The 16,500-nt window shown below is 44.0% G+C and overlaps 1 protein-coding gene across 1 annotated transcript; it reads right to left on the bottom strand.

Moving 5' to 3' along the window:
• Positions 1-3,547: 3,547 nt before the first annotated feature.
• LOC142251787 (uncharacterized) lies at positions 3,548-16,240 on the bottom strand. Its single transcript, XM_075324838.1, has 5 exons — positions 16,076-16,240; positions 14,774-14,836; positions 9,882-10,016; positions 8,342-8,404; positions 3,548-4,086 (listed from the first exon to the last, which is right to left on the bottom strand). The coding sequence occupies exons 1-5, from the start codon at positions 16,238-16,240 to the stop codon at positions 3,880-3,882; spliced, it is 633 nt and encodes a 210-aa protein (XP_075180953.1). The 3' UTR covers positions 3,548-3,879.
• Positions 16,241-16,500: the final 260 nt, after the last annotated feature.

Below are 16,500 nucleotides of genomic sequence, written 5' to 3'. Positions count from 1 at the left end.
GTCAGAACAGTGGTAGCCCTCAGAGAGTGAGGAGCCGGAGGGAGTTGGAGCTCCCTGGGAGACGTTGGCTAGGTCGCAGACGGTGGTCTGGGACTGGAGGAGTCGGAGAACCCGGTCGCAGGGTGTTAGAGAGGGGTGCCAGACTTAGTTTTGGAGGTCGGTCGGCACCAGAAAATCTAGTAACCAGACCGGTACCGGGCACGGCGGGGTACTGGACCCTAGATCAGGGAGTAGCTTCACTCTACCTGATAATTAACCTGTGGAGGATAGTCTATTTATGAACTTTCCCCAAGAGCTCAGAGATCGAAGGCATCAACACAACGAGGGGGATGGGGCTTTCCAGCTTATGCGGCCCACTGAGATCCCAAGTGTCAGGCATCGAGAGCACAGCTCCTCTAACTAACCGTAGGGAGCGGGACCCTGAAAGCTTCAGGCCGAGGAGTCACTCAGAACACTCTAAATTAGAGCATGGAGGCAGGTCCAGAACCAACAGCAATACCAACGGGGACGGATTCCCGGATGAGCTCCCCCAGAAGCGGCAGCGGCACCCAGAGACTTGGTTTACTTCTGTGTCAGAGTCTGCTTAATGGTCGCACCAACATCCACATGGCCTGAGTGAGTACTCTGCGCTCCCCTGAGTCTGCCCGCCTGGCCTGCACCACACTCCCGTACACCACCATCCAGAGTCCCGGGGCCTCCCCTACCCGTGGAGGGAACATCATCTTGCTGCCCAGCTCCATCTCCCCCGTGTACTCCCATCGGCAGCGGCGTTACTCCCCTTACCGCGAACCATGGGTGGCATCATGAACATTAATCCCCTGTAAATTGCCCCCTTTTATTTTCGGGTGATCCCGAGCCCCCGGGTCCGGAGACCCTCGAGCCACGGCAACCCCGGATCCGAGCAGTCCGACTGCTGCAGCGGTGGTACAAAAGAAAAAAGGATGGAAATTTTATATATCCAGTTTCCATAGAAATTAATGTTAAAAAGGGATTCAGCTGAAATCAGGGTTTTTTTTTAGAAAAAGGACAAAAAGTTGGATTTGCAGAACTTTTTGTATCTGTTCTAAAGGATGATTACTGGACATGTGGACAGTCCACCATTGGCAAAGAAAATTGTAACACCCTTGTTATCGATCTATTCCTACATTTCCAGGAGGGATAACAGAGGGACAACTCAGAATATAGAAAAGCTGCTTAAGAATTGTTTCATAGTAAATAAAAGTATTCCATTAACCAGATACATGAGGAGAGCCGACAAATCCTGCATAAATCATTTACAATGTAAATTAACCACAGAGCCACATAACTCAATGGTTTTGTAAAATAGATATATTGATGACATTTTAGGACTGGGATAAGGTAGTTAATTGGTAAGGGTAATGGGTGAACTCTCTATACAGTCCTGGCAAATTCAGGCCATCCCAGACCCAAAAGGGTAAGGCCTCCCTGTGCCAGACTTAAAAAGTGTTGCATCTCTGTAGGTTTATATACACTCTTGCAGGCAGATATGCATTTTTTTTATTATTTTTTTATACACTGATTTTGCCCATTGAGTCCAAAGTTGTATTTTTTTTAATAAATGGTGTAAATACTGTTTTTTTTGCTATTTTTTTTATCTGCCTGTTTCCAGCAACTGTCCACACCAAAATACACAATAACAATATTCTCTGATTGTTGCTGCATTTTCCCCTTAATTTAATGCAGATTTGGAACGACGTTTTTTAATTTAGGTCAGAAAAGCTTTTATTCTGCACTTCCGGCTATCTGCGCACGCTCAATGTTTGGTGCAGAAATTTTCTGCACCCAAGTCTGTATCTCCTGGCAGAAAAACGCACCAAAATACGGGGTGGGTTTTTGTCACCTTTTTTTGTGCGTTTTTTTTATAATGAAGTCAATGGTTAGAAGGGCTGAAAAATGCACCAAGAATTGACATGATGCAGTTTTTTCCTGAACCAAATCTGCAAGGAAAAAAAAGCAATATGTGCACAAAACATCAGGATTCTCATGCTGGCATTAGTATAGAGGTGTGTTTTTGTGACAAAACTGCACCAATAAAAAAAAAAAAAAAAATTCAGCGTGCGCACACAGCCTAAGGCCCCCTTCACACGTCCGTGATTCTGGTACATATATTGCAGTTTTTATATGTACCAGAATTACGGACATACGCAGACCCATTAAAATCAATAGGTCTGCGCACACATCAGTGATTTCTCACTGACCGTGTTTCCATGCGGCGCACACGTGTACGTGTCCTCAGCATGGAGACATGTCCATTTTTCTTCGACACCACTAATGTCACAAGGACCACACAGTGCCATGATCCGTGTGACACATACCAGAGAAAACACGTATCTTTGTAATAAAATGATTTTTATTCTCACCTGTCTCCAGCGATGCTGTTTCGGCTGCTGCTGTCTCCTGCTTCCAGGTCGGCTAATTATGCTCATGCACCGCGACCCGGAGACAGCAGCAACGGGGACAACAGAGCCAGAGCCTTCAGCACCACGAAGAGCAGCGCCGGGAACAGGTGAGTATAGAAGTGCCTCATCTCCGTGTGCTGCCATTGATACCACACGTGTGCCAAAAATCACGGCTTACGGCGGGAGATATGCACCTTTAACATGTCAGTGCAAAATTTCACTGACGTGTGAAAGAGGCGTAAGGCCTCCTTCACATGTTCATGCAAAAAATAAACATTGTGCACCGTCCGTGGTGTAGGTGTGTATATGTGTCCATGTGTGTGTGTGCTCTGTGTTATATCCGGATAGCACACGAACAGCATGAAATTGTGTATTACCGGTCTCTGCTGCTTCTGGGTCCGCGATCATTGAGTGAATATTCATGAGCATAATGAGCGGGACCTGGAAGCAGGAGACAGCAGTGCCGAAGACAGCAGGGCTGGAGACAGGTAAGTATAACATCTTTTTTAAGTGACGTGTTTTCTACGGTACATGTCACATAGATCACATCAGTGTGCAGTCCGTGTGACATCCGTGCTGCCGATAAAAAGCGGACATGTTGCTGTGTGGTGCACATGGACATGGGGCACGGGGCACACAGTCTGGGTGAAAACATGGATGTGTGCACAAACACATTGAATTTAATGGGTCCATGTGTGTCTGTCCTGAAATATAGATGTGTGAACAGGGCCTAAAGCGGCAACTGTGGATTTTTGTTTTTCTTTTACATGTGGTTTTTCACAGTTATACGGAAAGTGTTTTCTGGTCAAAAAAATTGCCATAGTTGACCCCCAGAAAAAAATACATCCTTCTAATAAATGACCCTACACCCGACAATCCAGATATCCGGAAATTACTAAACCTTTCACACCAAAAACATTTCCCCAAATGTCCCCTTCTGTTATTAAGAGTCAAACAACTGGTTAAAATGGTAATAATTCCATTTTATTAATAGATATACATAAAAATATAAATAAATTGAGCTCGGAAAATGTCATTTTAACTCCACAAATAAATTATTAATTATTAATAATAATAAATACATATAATTAGCATATAACAGTCACTGAATGAAATATTGTGTCCATTCACTGCATATTAGTGGAAACGTAATGTCATCGCCGGCCTTTGTATATTTTTGTATATCAACCAGACTTCATATCATGGTAGGCATAGCAACCAATCACAGCACAGCTTTCATTTTACCAGAGCTGTTTTCAAAATGAAAGCTGAGCTCTGATTGGTTGCTAAGGGCAACAGGAACAAATTTTCCTTAGGACGATTTTAACAAGTAGGCCCATAAAACTTGGGCCATGGTAACGCATAGCAACACTAGATGTCACCCATAGCAACAAGATTCAACCTTCCTTAAAAAGTAGTTCTGTTTGCTAGGATGGTTATTGTTCTCTTCGAGATGTTTTTAGTCGGCCTTCTTTTTCGTTTTCTTGCCTTTCTTCTTTCTCTTGCCCTTTTGTTTCTTTGCGGGAGGTGGTTTGGCGGTGATGTGAAGATCTGGCTTGATCATTTCTTCTGCACTTTGCCTCCCACCAATCAGTTGCCCCATATCTTCTGTTAAGAACCAAACCAGGCTCAAGAGAACGTCATTTTTCAGACACTCGTGGGTCACCTACATTTAGGAAACAAGAAATAACATGTGCACATGATGATTCCACTCAATTTTTAACTTATTTGGCATTAATTAGGTTCACGGCCATATTAATGCGAATTTTTTGGGTGGCCATGACCACGCCCATGTTCCCCTTGACCACGCCCACTATAAAAAAAAGTTGGCAGAGCAGGCCGGGGAAACGGCAAAAGTCGCTACATTTCAAACACTTCACCCCAAGAATTCTGGCTTAAAACTATTTGATGAATTGGGGCCTATGACCTTTAAAAGGGTCATCTCAAAAAGTCTACCTTTTAAAAAAAAAAAAATAATAATTAATATATATATTGTATATATACTGTGTGTGTGTGTGTGTGTGTGTGTGTGTGTGTGTATATATACACATATATATACAGTCATGGCCAAAAGTTTTGAGAATGCTACAAATATTAATTTTTACAAAGTCTACTGCTTAAGTTTTTCTAATGGCAATTTGCATATACTCCAGAATGTCATAAAGAGTGATCAGCTTAACAGCAATTACTTGCAAAGTCAATATTGGCTAAGAAAATGAACTTTAACCCCCAAAACACATTTCAACATCATTGCATTCCTGCCTTAAAAGGAGCAGCTAACATTGTTTTAGTGATTGTTCCAGTAACACAGGTGTGGGTGTTGATGAGGACAAGACTGGCGATCAATCAGTCATGATTAAGTAAGAATGACACCACTGGACACTTTAAAAGGAGGCTGGTGCTTGGTATTATTGTTTCTCTTCAGTTAACCATGGTTATCTCTAAAGAAACACGTGCAGCCATCATTGCTCTGCACAAAAATGGCCTAACAGGGAAGAGTATCGCAGCTACAAAGATTGCACCTCAGTCAACAATCTATCGCATCATCAAGAACTTCAAGGAGAGAGCTTCCATTGTTGCCAAAAAGGCTCCAGGGCGCCCAAGAAGGACCAGCAAACGCCAGGACCGTATCTTAAAACTGTTTCAGCTGCGGGATGGGACTACCAGCAGTGCCGAGCTAGCGCAGCAATGGCAGCAGGCTGGTGTGAGTGCTTCTGCATGCACTGTGAGGCGGAGACTCTTTGAGCGAGGCCTGGTTTCAAGGAGGGCAGCAAAGAAGCCACTTCTCTCCAGAAAAAACATCAGGGACCGACTGATATTCTACAAAAGGTACAGGGAGTGGACTGCTGAGGACTGGGGTAAAGTCAATTTCTCAGATGAATCCCCTTTTCGATTGTTTGGGACATCTGGAAAACAGCTTATTAGGAGAAGAAGAGGTGAGCGCTACCACCAGTCTTGTCTCATGCCAACTGTTAAGCATCCTGAAACCATTCATGTGTGGGGTTGCTTCTCAGCCAAGGGAATCGCACCACTCACAGTCTTGCCTAAAAACACAGCCATGAATAAAGAATGGTACCAGAATGTCCTCCAAGAGCAACTTCTCCCAACTGTCCAAGAGCAGTTTGGTGCCCAACAATGCCTTTTCCAGCATGATGGAGCACCTTGCCATAAAGCAAAGGTGATCACTAAATGGCTCATGGAACAAAACATAGAGATTTTGGGTCCATGGCCTGGAAACTCCCCAGATCTTAATCCCATTGAGAACTTGTGGGCAATCAAGAGATGGGTGGACAAACAAAAACCAACAAATTCTGGCAAAATGCAAGCATTGCTTATGCAAGAATGGACAGCGATCAGTCAGGATTTGCTCCAGAAGATGACTGAGAGCATGCCAGGGAGAATTGCAGAGGTCCTGAAGAAGAAGGGTCAACACTGCAAATATTGACTTGCTGCATTAACTCATTCTAACTGTCAATAGAACCTTTTGGTCTCATAATATGATTGCAATTATATTTCTGTATGTGATGTAAACATCAGACAAACACAATTAAAAACCAGAGGGAACAGATCATGTGAAAATAGCATTTTGGTGTCATTTTCAAAACTTTTGTCCATGACACTGTGTGTGTGTGTGTGTGTGTGTGTGTGTGTGTGTGTGTGTGTGTCTGTGTGTGTGTGTGTGTGTGTGATATATATATATATATATATATATATATATATATCACACACACACACACACACACACACACACACACACACACACACACAGACACACACACACACACACACACACACACACACACACACACAGTGTCATGGACAAAAGTTTTGAAAATGACACCAAAATGCTATTTTCACATGATCTGTTCCCTCTGGTTTTTAATTGTGTTTGTCTGATGTTTACATCACATACAGAAATATAATTGCAATCATATTATGAGACCAAAAGGTTCTATTGACAGTTAGAATGAGTTAATGCAGCAAGTCAATATTTGCAGTGTTGACCCTTCTTCTTCAGGACCTCTGCAATTCTCCCGGGCAGCTCTCAATCAACTTCTGGAGCAAATCCTGACTGATAGCTGTCCATTCTTGCATAAGCAATGCTTGCATTTTGCCAGAATTTGTTGGTTTTTGTTTGTCCACCCGTCTCTTGATGATTGCCCACAAGTTCTCAATGGGATTAAGATCTGGGGAGTTTCCAAGTCATGGACCCAAAATCTCTATGTTTTGTTCCATGAGCCATTTAGTGATCACCTTTGCTTTATGGAAGGTGCTCCATCATGCTGGAAAAGGCATTGTTGGGCGCCAAACTGCTCTTGGACAGATGGAGAAGTTGCTCTTGGAGGACATTCTGGTCCCATTCTTTATTCATGGCTGTGTTTTTAGGCAAGACTGTGAGTGAGCCGATTCCCTTGGCTGAGAAGCAACCTCGCACATGAATGGTTTCAGGATGCTTAACAGTTGGCGTGAGACAAGACTGGTGGTAGCGCTCACCTCTTCTCCTAATAAGCTGTTTTCCAGATCTCCCAAACAATCGAAAAGGGGATTCATCTGAGAAAATGACTTTCCCCCAGTCCTCAGCAGTCCACTCCCTGTGCCTTTTGCAGAATATCAGTCGGTCCCTGATGTTTTTTCTGGAGAGAAGTTGCTTATTTGCTGCCCTCCTTGAAACCAGGCCTTGCTCAAGCAGTCTCCGCCTCACAGTGCGTGCAGAAGCACTCACACCAGCCTGCTGCCATTGCTGCGCTAGCTCGCCACTGCTGGTAGTCCCATCCCGCAGCTGAAACAGTTTTAAGATACGGTCCTGGCGTTTGCTGGTCCTTCTTGGGCGCCCTGGAGCCTTTTTGGCAACAATGGAAACTCTCTCCTTGAAGTTCTTGATGATGCGATAGATTGTGACTGAGGTGCAATCTTTGTAGCTGCGATACTCTTCCCTGTTAGGGCATTTTTGTGCAGAGCAATGATGGCTGCACGTGTTTCTTTAGAGATAACCATGGTTAACTGAAGAGAAACAATAATACCAAGCACCAGCCTCCTTTTAAAGTGTCCGGTGGTGTCATTCTTACTTAATCATGACTGATTGATCGCCAGCCCTGTCCTCATCAACACCCACACCTGTGTTAATGGAACAATCACTAAAACAATGTTAGCTGCTCCTTTTAAGGCAGGAATGCAATGATGTTGAAATGTGTTTTGGGGGTTAAAGTTCATTTTCTTAGCCAATATTGACTTTGCAAGTAATTGCTGTTAAGCTGATCACTCTTTATGACATTCTGGAATATATGCAAATTGCCATTAGAAAAACTGAAGCAGTAGACTTTGTAAAAATTAATATTTGTAGCATTCTCAAAACTTTTGGCCATGACTGTACATACACTGATCAAAAATTATAAAGAGAACACTTAAACAACGATTTTGTATTTTGGTGTTCCCTTTATTTTTTTGAGCATTATTGTATATATAATTTTTTTTCTTCTTCTTATATCTATGACTAAGAAGGACCAGCTCTCACATGTCCATTTCTCAATTTTAGTAAATACTCTCCAAGAAAAAACGATTCTTCTCGTTCCTCTGTTTTTCATATCCCCCAAAAAAATATGAATAAATTGACAACTAGGTGTTACCACAGGGGATCGTATACCCTGATGCTGTCCAATCAGTGCTGACAATATCAGACTTTGTAGGAACACACCCCTTTGTCAAGAGGGACGGGTAACACCCAATTGTCAATTTATTCACACCTATATCTGGAAGGAATTACAGCAGACTCGCACTATGCCTGGCTCTAAGATAAGACGCTCCAGAATTTTTACATATCGGGGAATCCTAAGTAATCACTAAACCGACGTGTCGTGTCGGCAGTGGTGACAGGCCCTTTCTGATGTGTTCGGTGCCCGCCGTTTCCGGCAGTAAATATTTACCGTCGCCCTGTAGTGCTTGAGATGATGCCGACAGGTTTTTAGCTCTGGGGATTTCTCCATTTCCTGGAAAAGAATAAAGATGATAAATTATACTTTCTCCAAAATGACAAGGAACCGATGTCACTCAAATCTGTGCATTACTCATATCAATAAACGCTTTTTGTGGTATCGGTAAAGCGGTAACATTAAAGAAAATCTATGCATTTTGTAGTGTAAAGAGTCCATAGACATTAGATTAGATTGGTGCAGTGGCCAAATCTACCACACTGACGTGTATGGGATGTCCATACTCTCACCCGATGGCACTTATTCACCATTACACTAGACACCAGGGTCCAGAAACTTAAAACTCTGAACACTATGGCGCGGAGCACTTATTCACTGAACCATCATGGTCAGATGAGCATAACACTAGACTCCAGGGTCTGTGGCATTGAACCTATGGATGCTGTAGACCAGAGCATTAATCCACTAATGACAGACCCCAGGGACTATGGTATTAAAACACAGTACACTACAAAATGGAGCACTTATTCACTGAATACTGACTGGCAACAACACTAGACACCAGGAACAAGAATAGTGATACCCTAAATACTATGGACTGAAAACAAATCCGCTGAATGATAGAGACTTGGGTCACCATAACACTAGATCCTAGGAGCTAGAGTATTCAAACTGTGTATATTATGGACTGGAGCACTTATTCACTGAGCACCAGACACTTGGTCACAAATTGCATTAGAAGCCGGGAACAAAGGTATTAAAACACTGAGGACTGGAACACTTATCCACTGAGCACCAGACACTGGGTCATCAATTACTTTAGAAACCGGGAATAAGGTTATTAAAACACTGAATGCTATGGACTGGTGCACTTATCCACTGAGCATCAGAGACTGCGTCATCAATTGCTCTAGAAACCGGTGAATAAGGTTATGAAAATACTGAATGCTATGGACTGGTGCACTTATCCACTAAGCACCAGACACTGGATCATAAATTGCATTAGAAACCGGTGAATAAGGTTATGAAAACACTGAACACTACGGACTGGAGCACGTATCCACTGAGCATCAGACAGTGGATTACCAATTGCATTAGAAGCCAGGAACAAGTATATTAAAATACTGAATGCTATTGACTTAAGCACTTATCCACTGAGCACCAGATAGTGGGTTTTTAACTGCATTAGAAGCTGGAAACAAGGGTATTAAAACATTGAACACTATGGACTAGAGCACTTATCCACTGAGCACCAGACACAGGGTCACTATAACACTAGGTAGCAGTGACCATGGTGTTAAATCTCTGGATACTATGGACCAAAGCATTTATATAGGTCACAAACACTCGGCACCAGGGACTGATTGACTAATATCACAGACTTAGGCACTGAGCCAGTTGGCACACATGCAAAAAGATTCAATCCAAGTGCAATTGAGCATTGGCTGCTGCATTGGAGAGCGTTTTCCCATGCAGCTTCTCCAGCTCCACTCCCCAGTATAATATACAGTATATGCAAGGGTTTTGTACCTACACAATTCATCAGGTCGGACTCGAGGATGTAGAAAGCCTCCAGATTTTGCTTCACAAGTTCGGTGACAGTCACATTCTCCAGCACATTGATGACTAGAGACACCCGGTCCAGAGTGAGCGGCAGCCGGTCTCTGCCCTGCGGAGAAATGACAAGCTTAGAACACAACATGGAACATTTAACACTTTCTTATCTGCTTAAAGGGGTTGCCTGACTTTTTTTTAAGCTAAAAATATATATATTTTTTTCAGTTAATTTCAATACATATTTTGCACTCTTTAATCGGGCTCATCTCATTGGATCATCAAAACAAGCTCATTGACAGATTCTCAGTTAACCCATTTTGCAGCCAGCAATAGACTGCAATACAGAAGCTGCAGATGGTGAGCTCACTGATGGATTCTCAGTTAACCCATTTTGCAACCAGCAATAGACTGCAATACAGAAGCTGCAGTTGGCGAGCTTACTGATGGATTCTCAGTTAACCCATTTTCCAGCCAGCAATAGACTGCTATACAGAAGCTGCAGTTGGCGAGCTTACTGACGGATTCTCAGTTAACCCATTTTCCAGCCAGCAATAGACTGCTATACAGAAGCTGCAGTTGGCGAGCTTACTGACGGATTCTCAGTTAACCCATTTTCCAGCCAGCAATAGACTGCTATACAGAGGCTGCAGATGGCGAGCTCACTGATGGATTCTCAGTTAACCCATTTTGCAACCAGCAATAGACTGCAATACAGAAGCTGCAGTTGGCGAGCTTACTGACGGATTCTCAGTAAACTCATATGGCAGTCAGCAAAAGACAGAAGCTGTACATGGCCAACTGTGCCAAATTCTTACTCTTAAAAGAGGACAACCCGCCCTTTAGGGAAACACATATACTGTCTTACATAACATCCCCACAAGTGGTGCTTCAGATTCAAACCCCAGATTAAAACATGACATGTTAGTACCTGTGGTCACCACTAGAGGGAGCTTATTTAATGCCTTATTATTGAATTCAATAGGAATCATTGAAGCTCCCTCTAGTGGCTGCTGCTGGTAGTGAACATATTTTTTTTAATTTTATTGTGATGCAGAGGATTTGGAGCTTTGTATCAGAAAAAATTGAGCCCTTACTGGTAAAGATATGATACCAATGTAATCAGGTTGGAATTTATTTTTCCTATTTAGGTAACAATGGAGATTTCCTAATAGCAGCAGATATTATTCTTGCTCAGATTCACCTAGAATGTTGTTTTTTTTTCGGATGGATAGATTGTAATATCTTGTACTTTACATTTCGGGATATCTGGGTAATTCATGTACAACGCCTGGATATTGTTACCTACAGTGTAACAACCGCACTGACAAGTCACCGGAGACAGGTTCAGTCCCTGTAACAATGGTGTAAAGGACACATGGCGGCCGGCTGGCGATCTCACTAACGCGCCCATCACTTGTACAGCGCGCGATGCCGTCAAGCTTGGGCTTTAGGCGGGCTTTACACGTTACGACATCGGTAACGATATATCGTCGGGGTCACGTCGTTAGCGACGCACATCCGGCGCCGTTACCGACATCGCAACGTGTAAAGCCCGCCTTACACTTGCTCATGTCGTTTCAGGTAATCAGCAAAGTAGATGCATAAAGATAAGAACAGGGAAAAGACGAGGACCTAAAGCGGAGGTGTAACGTGCATACAGCGGCCACAGACCAAAAAGGGTGGAACAACAATATATGGGCTCTGTGCAGCTCAAGAGCTCAGAAAAATGCAAAATTCCCCTGCCCTGGAGGTAGAAATGGGCCCATTACCTCCTGGGCCCCTGTGCGGCTGCACCAATGATATGTCAGCCATGGAGGGACAGGATGTAGGATGCCAGGCATTAAAGGGAACCTGACATCAGGTTTTTCCCCTATAAGCTGTGGCCACCACCAGTGAGCCGTTATATACAAAATTCCAGAATACTGTATATAAGCGCCCAGGCCACTGTGTACAACATAAAAAACACCTTTATAATACTCACCTAGGGGGCGGTCCGGGCCGATGCGTGTCGCTGCTCTTAGGTATGGCACCTCCTCCATCTTGTACAGTCACCGTCCTCCTGTCCAGCCCTGTGTGCATGACACCTCCTGCATCATTCACAGAGAGGCCTCCATTGTGCTCCTGCACATGCAGATTAAAGTACTGTAATGTGCATGCGCCGCTGGTCTATGACCGTTTCTCATGCCTGTGTGCTTTGATCTGCCTGGCTGAGAGCAGAACAATGTACTGTAATGCGCATGCGCCGCTGGTCTATGACCGTTTCTCATGCCTGCGCACTTTGATCTGCCTGGCTGAGAGCAGAACAATGTACTGTAATGCGCATGCGCCGCTGGTCTATGACCATTTCTCATGCCTGCGCACTTTGATCTGCCTGGCTGAGAGCAGAACAATGTACTGTAATGCGCATGCGCCGGTGGTCTATGACCGTTTCTCATGCCTGCGCACTTTGATCTGCCTGGCTGAGAGCAGAACAATGTACTGTAATGCGCATGCGCCGGTGGTCTATGACCGTTTCTCATGCCTGCGCACTTTGATCTGCCTGGCTGAGAGCAGAACAATGTACTGTAATGCGCATGCGCCGGTGGTCTATGACCGTTTCTCATGCCTGCGCACTTTGATCTGCCTGGCTGAGAGCAGAACAATGTACTGTAATGCGCTTGCGCCGGTGGTCTATGACAGTTTCTCATGCCTGCGCACTTTGATCTGCCTGGCTGAGAGCAGAACAATGTACTGTAATGTGCATGCGCCGATGGTTTTTGACCGATTCTCATGCCTGCGCACTTTGTCCTGCCCTGCTGAGGACAGAGCAAAGTACTGAAATGCACAGGTGCGAGAAAAGGTCAAAGACCGTCCGCGCATGCGCACTACAGTACTTTAATCTGCCTTCAACAGGTCAGATCAAAATGCATATGCGCAGGAGCACAATGGAGGCCTCTCTGTGAATTAGGCAGGATGCATCATCCACACGGTGCTGGTTTGGAGATCGATGACTGTAAAAGATGGAGGAAGCGCCAGATCCAAGAGCAACAACACCCATGGGACCACCCCCCTCGGTGAGTATTATAAAGGTGATTTTTACATTATACAGAGCGGACTGGGCTCTTATAGGCTCTTATATACAGTATTCTGGAATGCTTTATATAAGGGCTCACTGGTGGTGGTCACAGCTCATAAGGTAAAAACCTGGTGACAGGTTCCCTTTAAGTCTCTTTCACATTTGAGGACCCTTAGATCAATCGAATAATTTCTAACCACAATTTCTGGATGTTGCATAGTCTAATATTTAGTCCAGGAATATTGGTCCTGCTGGCCAGGAGGTGACGGACCCTGCTATTCGGGGCATCTGGCACTTGCAGCTTATACACCCTACACATGAGTTACATTTCTTGGCTCGTTCTTTCATTAGGCAGTTATATTTCGGTTCCCGGTATGGTTATTTGTACACTGCATGAATATAATATTTGGGTACATGATGAATAGAGGATACACCAACTAGAAGGTACAACACAGGAGACCCTCCACCATAGGGCTCACCTTGTTGGTCAGTTTGCCCTAGGATCTTTTTAATTTCTGGTACCCCAATGCTAGTGTAGGCCAGGGGCGGACATATGAATGGTGCAACCTGTGGCCCAAGAGGTCAGAGCAGGTGGAATTGCTTATGCTGTTATAACCTGCTACACTCTGATCACACATATACAACTGCACTCTGAGCCACTAAGCTATGCAAATGCTGAATATAAGAATCTGGACATGCCTTACTGCTAAGGCAATAAAAAAATTGAGATGCTTAGCGCATAAAAAAAGGGCAGTGTTATGTGAGCCCAGCAGCCGGTGTCAAGGCATATCTCTTATGCTGTTATACAGCTGCACTCTGAGGCTTTAGGGTATCATAACATTGAATATAGGAATTTGGACATGCATTACTGCTAAGGAAATAAGTATAAAAATTGAGATGCTTAGCGCATAAAAAAAAGGTCAGTTTTATGTGAGCCCAGCAGCCGGTCTCAAGGTGCATCTCCTATGCTGTTATAACCTGCTACACCCTACACATATACAGCTGCACTCTGAGGCACTAAGCTATGCAAATGCTGAATATAAAAATCTGGACATGCATTACTGCTAAGGAAATAAATAAAAAAATGGAGACACTTAGAGCATAATAAAGGTCAGTTTTATTTGAGCCCAGCAGCCGATGTCAAGGTGTATCTCTTATGCTGTTATAACCTGATCTACATCCTGATCACACATATGCTTCCCTAGCTCCTCAGAGTGCAGCTGTATAACATTGAATATAGGAATCTGGACATGCATTACTGCTAAGGAAAGAAGTATAAAAATTGAGACACTTGGAGCTTAATAAAGGTCAGTTTTATGTGAGCCCAGCAGCTGGCGTCAAGGCGTATCTCTTATGCTGTTATAACCTGCTACACCCTGATCACACACATACAGCTAAACTCTGAGGCGCTAGGGTATCATAACATTGAATATAGGAATCTGGATATGCACTACTATTAAGGAAATAAATAGAACAATTGAGACGCTTAGAGCATAAAAAGGTAAATTTTACATGAGCCCAGCAACCGGCGTCAAGGCGTATCTCTTATGCTGGGTCCCTATCTAAATGTCTCTACCCGGGCATAAAAGCCTACAACTTTATGGCTGCTAATAAGAAATTAAAAATCGCCTTAAGCTGGTGGGAAGGAATGCGTCGTCCGAAGGCATGACCCTATAATAGGCATGACCCTATAACAGGCATGACCCTATAATAGGCCCCTATAATCTTTTCTGCAGTTAGGGCCACATCTTTTTTTGTGATGTGTAAGGACATGTATTGGAAAAGTAAAAAGAGACGAAGCTTAAGCTCCTTACCTTTAGGTCACAGCTTTCAAAGTTTTTCAGACGTAGACCAAGATGGCACGACGACTTCTTGTGCTGCGGAGAAAGAATGAAAATCAGATCCAATCCCACCCTATAAACATGCCCAAATGTCCGTACACTCATAGTCCCAATCCAATGGATGTAGAAGGTTTCTAAGAGAGTCATTTACACAATGGAATTTTTTAATATTATTTACTTTTAGGGGCTGATTGCGTATTTAAAGGGGTTTTCTCATCACTGAAAATCCCATAGATGACCTCGAGAGACCAATTTTGACGTGGGAAGCCATCGGTTACTACTGCAGTCGAGATAGGCTGCTTTCACACATCAGTTTTTTTTCCATCAGGCACAATCCGGCAAAAACATGAAAAAACGGAACCGGCGTCTATTGCCGCTGAATCCGTTTTTTCCCCCCATAGACTTTCATTAGCGCCGGATTGTGCCGGATGGCCTTGCATTTCATCCTTTTATATGCCGGATCCGGCAAAATTCACTTGTGCGGCGACCGGATGAACGTTTTTGTGTCCGGCAAAAAAACCCAGATCGCGCCGGACGGCGAGTTTTTATAATGGAAGCCTATGGACGCCGGATCCGGTTTTTTTTAACTGAGCATGCTCAGTATCATACTAGATCTCTCAAAAAACTGAAGGAACTAATGGAAAAAACTGATGCAACTGATCCGTTTTTTTGCCGGATCCGTCGCATCAGTTTTTTCGCCGGATCGTGCCTGATGCCAAAAAACTGATGTGTGAAAGCAGCCATAGGGGAAATATATGGCATTACATGGGACCATTCCGATAAATATAGGTAATACAAGGGTGGGTCATTTTGTGTGCAGCCCCCAAATAAGAGGGGTCCTGGGAGACTTCCTATTATGAGCCATATTGGAAAAAGTAGCATTTTTCGGCCACTATGGGCATCACGGTTATATGGGACTTGCAGGTAGAAGACCCTTGTGTCTTGATGACTATACATGTTATGGGTAGTTTTGCGGTTTTGCACCCTCCAGGTCGTTGTCCCCCCCTCTGATCTGTACTCACATGTAAGTTCTGGAGTTTTCGGGCCGGTGACATTGTGCTCGGTTGCAACTTCTTATATTTAGACAGATGACAGTGTTTCTGGATGGGATGACCCTCGGCCGGGTCCGGCAGGCACGCACAATACAGGGCGAGAAGAACCGCAATTCTGATAACGGCAGCCATGTCTGGGAATCAAACGAAGAGCAAAAATAAGCCAAAAATATCCTTAAGGATACAATGCAAAACCCAAAGTGACCCTGCAGACCCCCCTCACCTGCTCTCGTAGGACGCATCTCACTGGGAGGGATGGAGAAATTAGGGTAAGATGCTCCATGTTTCTTCCTTTATACTCCAGGCTGCCGGGGAACATTGAATTCACTTTCATGATATCTTGCAGATTTCTTTGATGATGTAACTTAAAGGAGAACGGGAACGGCATTCTTCTTAGGGAACTTCTCTCCAGGTTTCACTTTTCTTTGCAGGTGAGCCGGTGACGTCAGGTGTGTCGGTCGCAGCCTCCGCTTGTCTCCTCCTCCGTGTAACCCTTGTCACTCGTATTTGCTCGCTGCTACAGGAAAAACAACACCGCGGAGTAGTATTCCTGAAATGACAGTGACTGGTGATCCAAAAAGTGCCGCATATGGGAAAATAAGACGTCAGGAGGAGCTGCCGGAGCCGGTGACATAGGAAATATGGGGA

Source organism: Anomaloglossus baeobatrachus, chromosome 9 (genome assembly GCF_048569485.1).
Source record: "Anomaloglossus baeobatrachus isolate aAnoBae1 chromosome 9, aAnoBae1.hap1, whole genome shotgun sequence".
NCBI lineage: Eukaryota > Metazoa > Chordata > Amphibia > Anura > Aromobatidae > Anomaloglossus > Anomaloglossus baeobatrachus.
Note: the sequence above shows the minus strand (reverse complement) of the source record. Positions and strands in the feature narration are given on the sequence as shown.

What these genes read in the sequence shown, in the direction of transcription:
- LOC142251787 (XM_075324838.1), bottom strand. Translation starts at nt 16,240, where the DNA reads ATGCCGTTCCCGTTCTCCTTTAAGTTACATCATCAAAGAAATCTGCAA. An exon ending in TTGAAAGCTGTGACCTAAAG is followed by an intron (nt 10,017 to 14,773) that starts GTAAGGAGCTTA and finishes ATTTCTCCGCAG; the next exon opens with GGCAGAGACCGGCTGCCGCT. An exon ending in TCAAGCACTACAGGGCGACG is followed by an intron (nt 4,087 to 8,341) that starts GTAAATATTTAC and finishes TCCTAAATGTAG; the next exon opens with GTGACCCACGAGTGTCTGAA.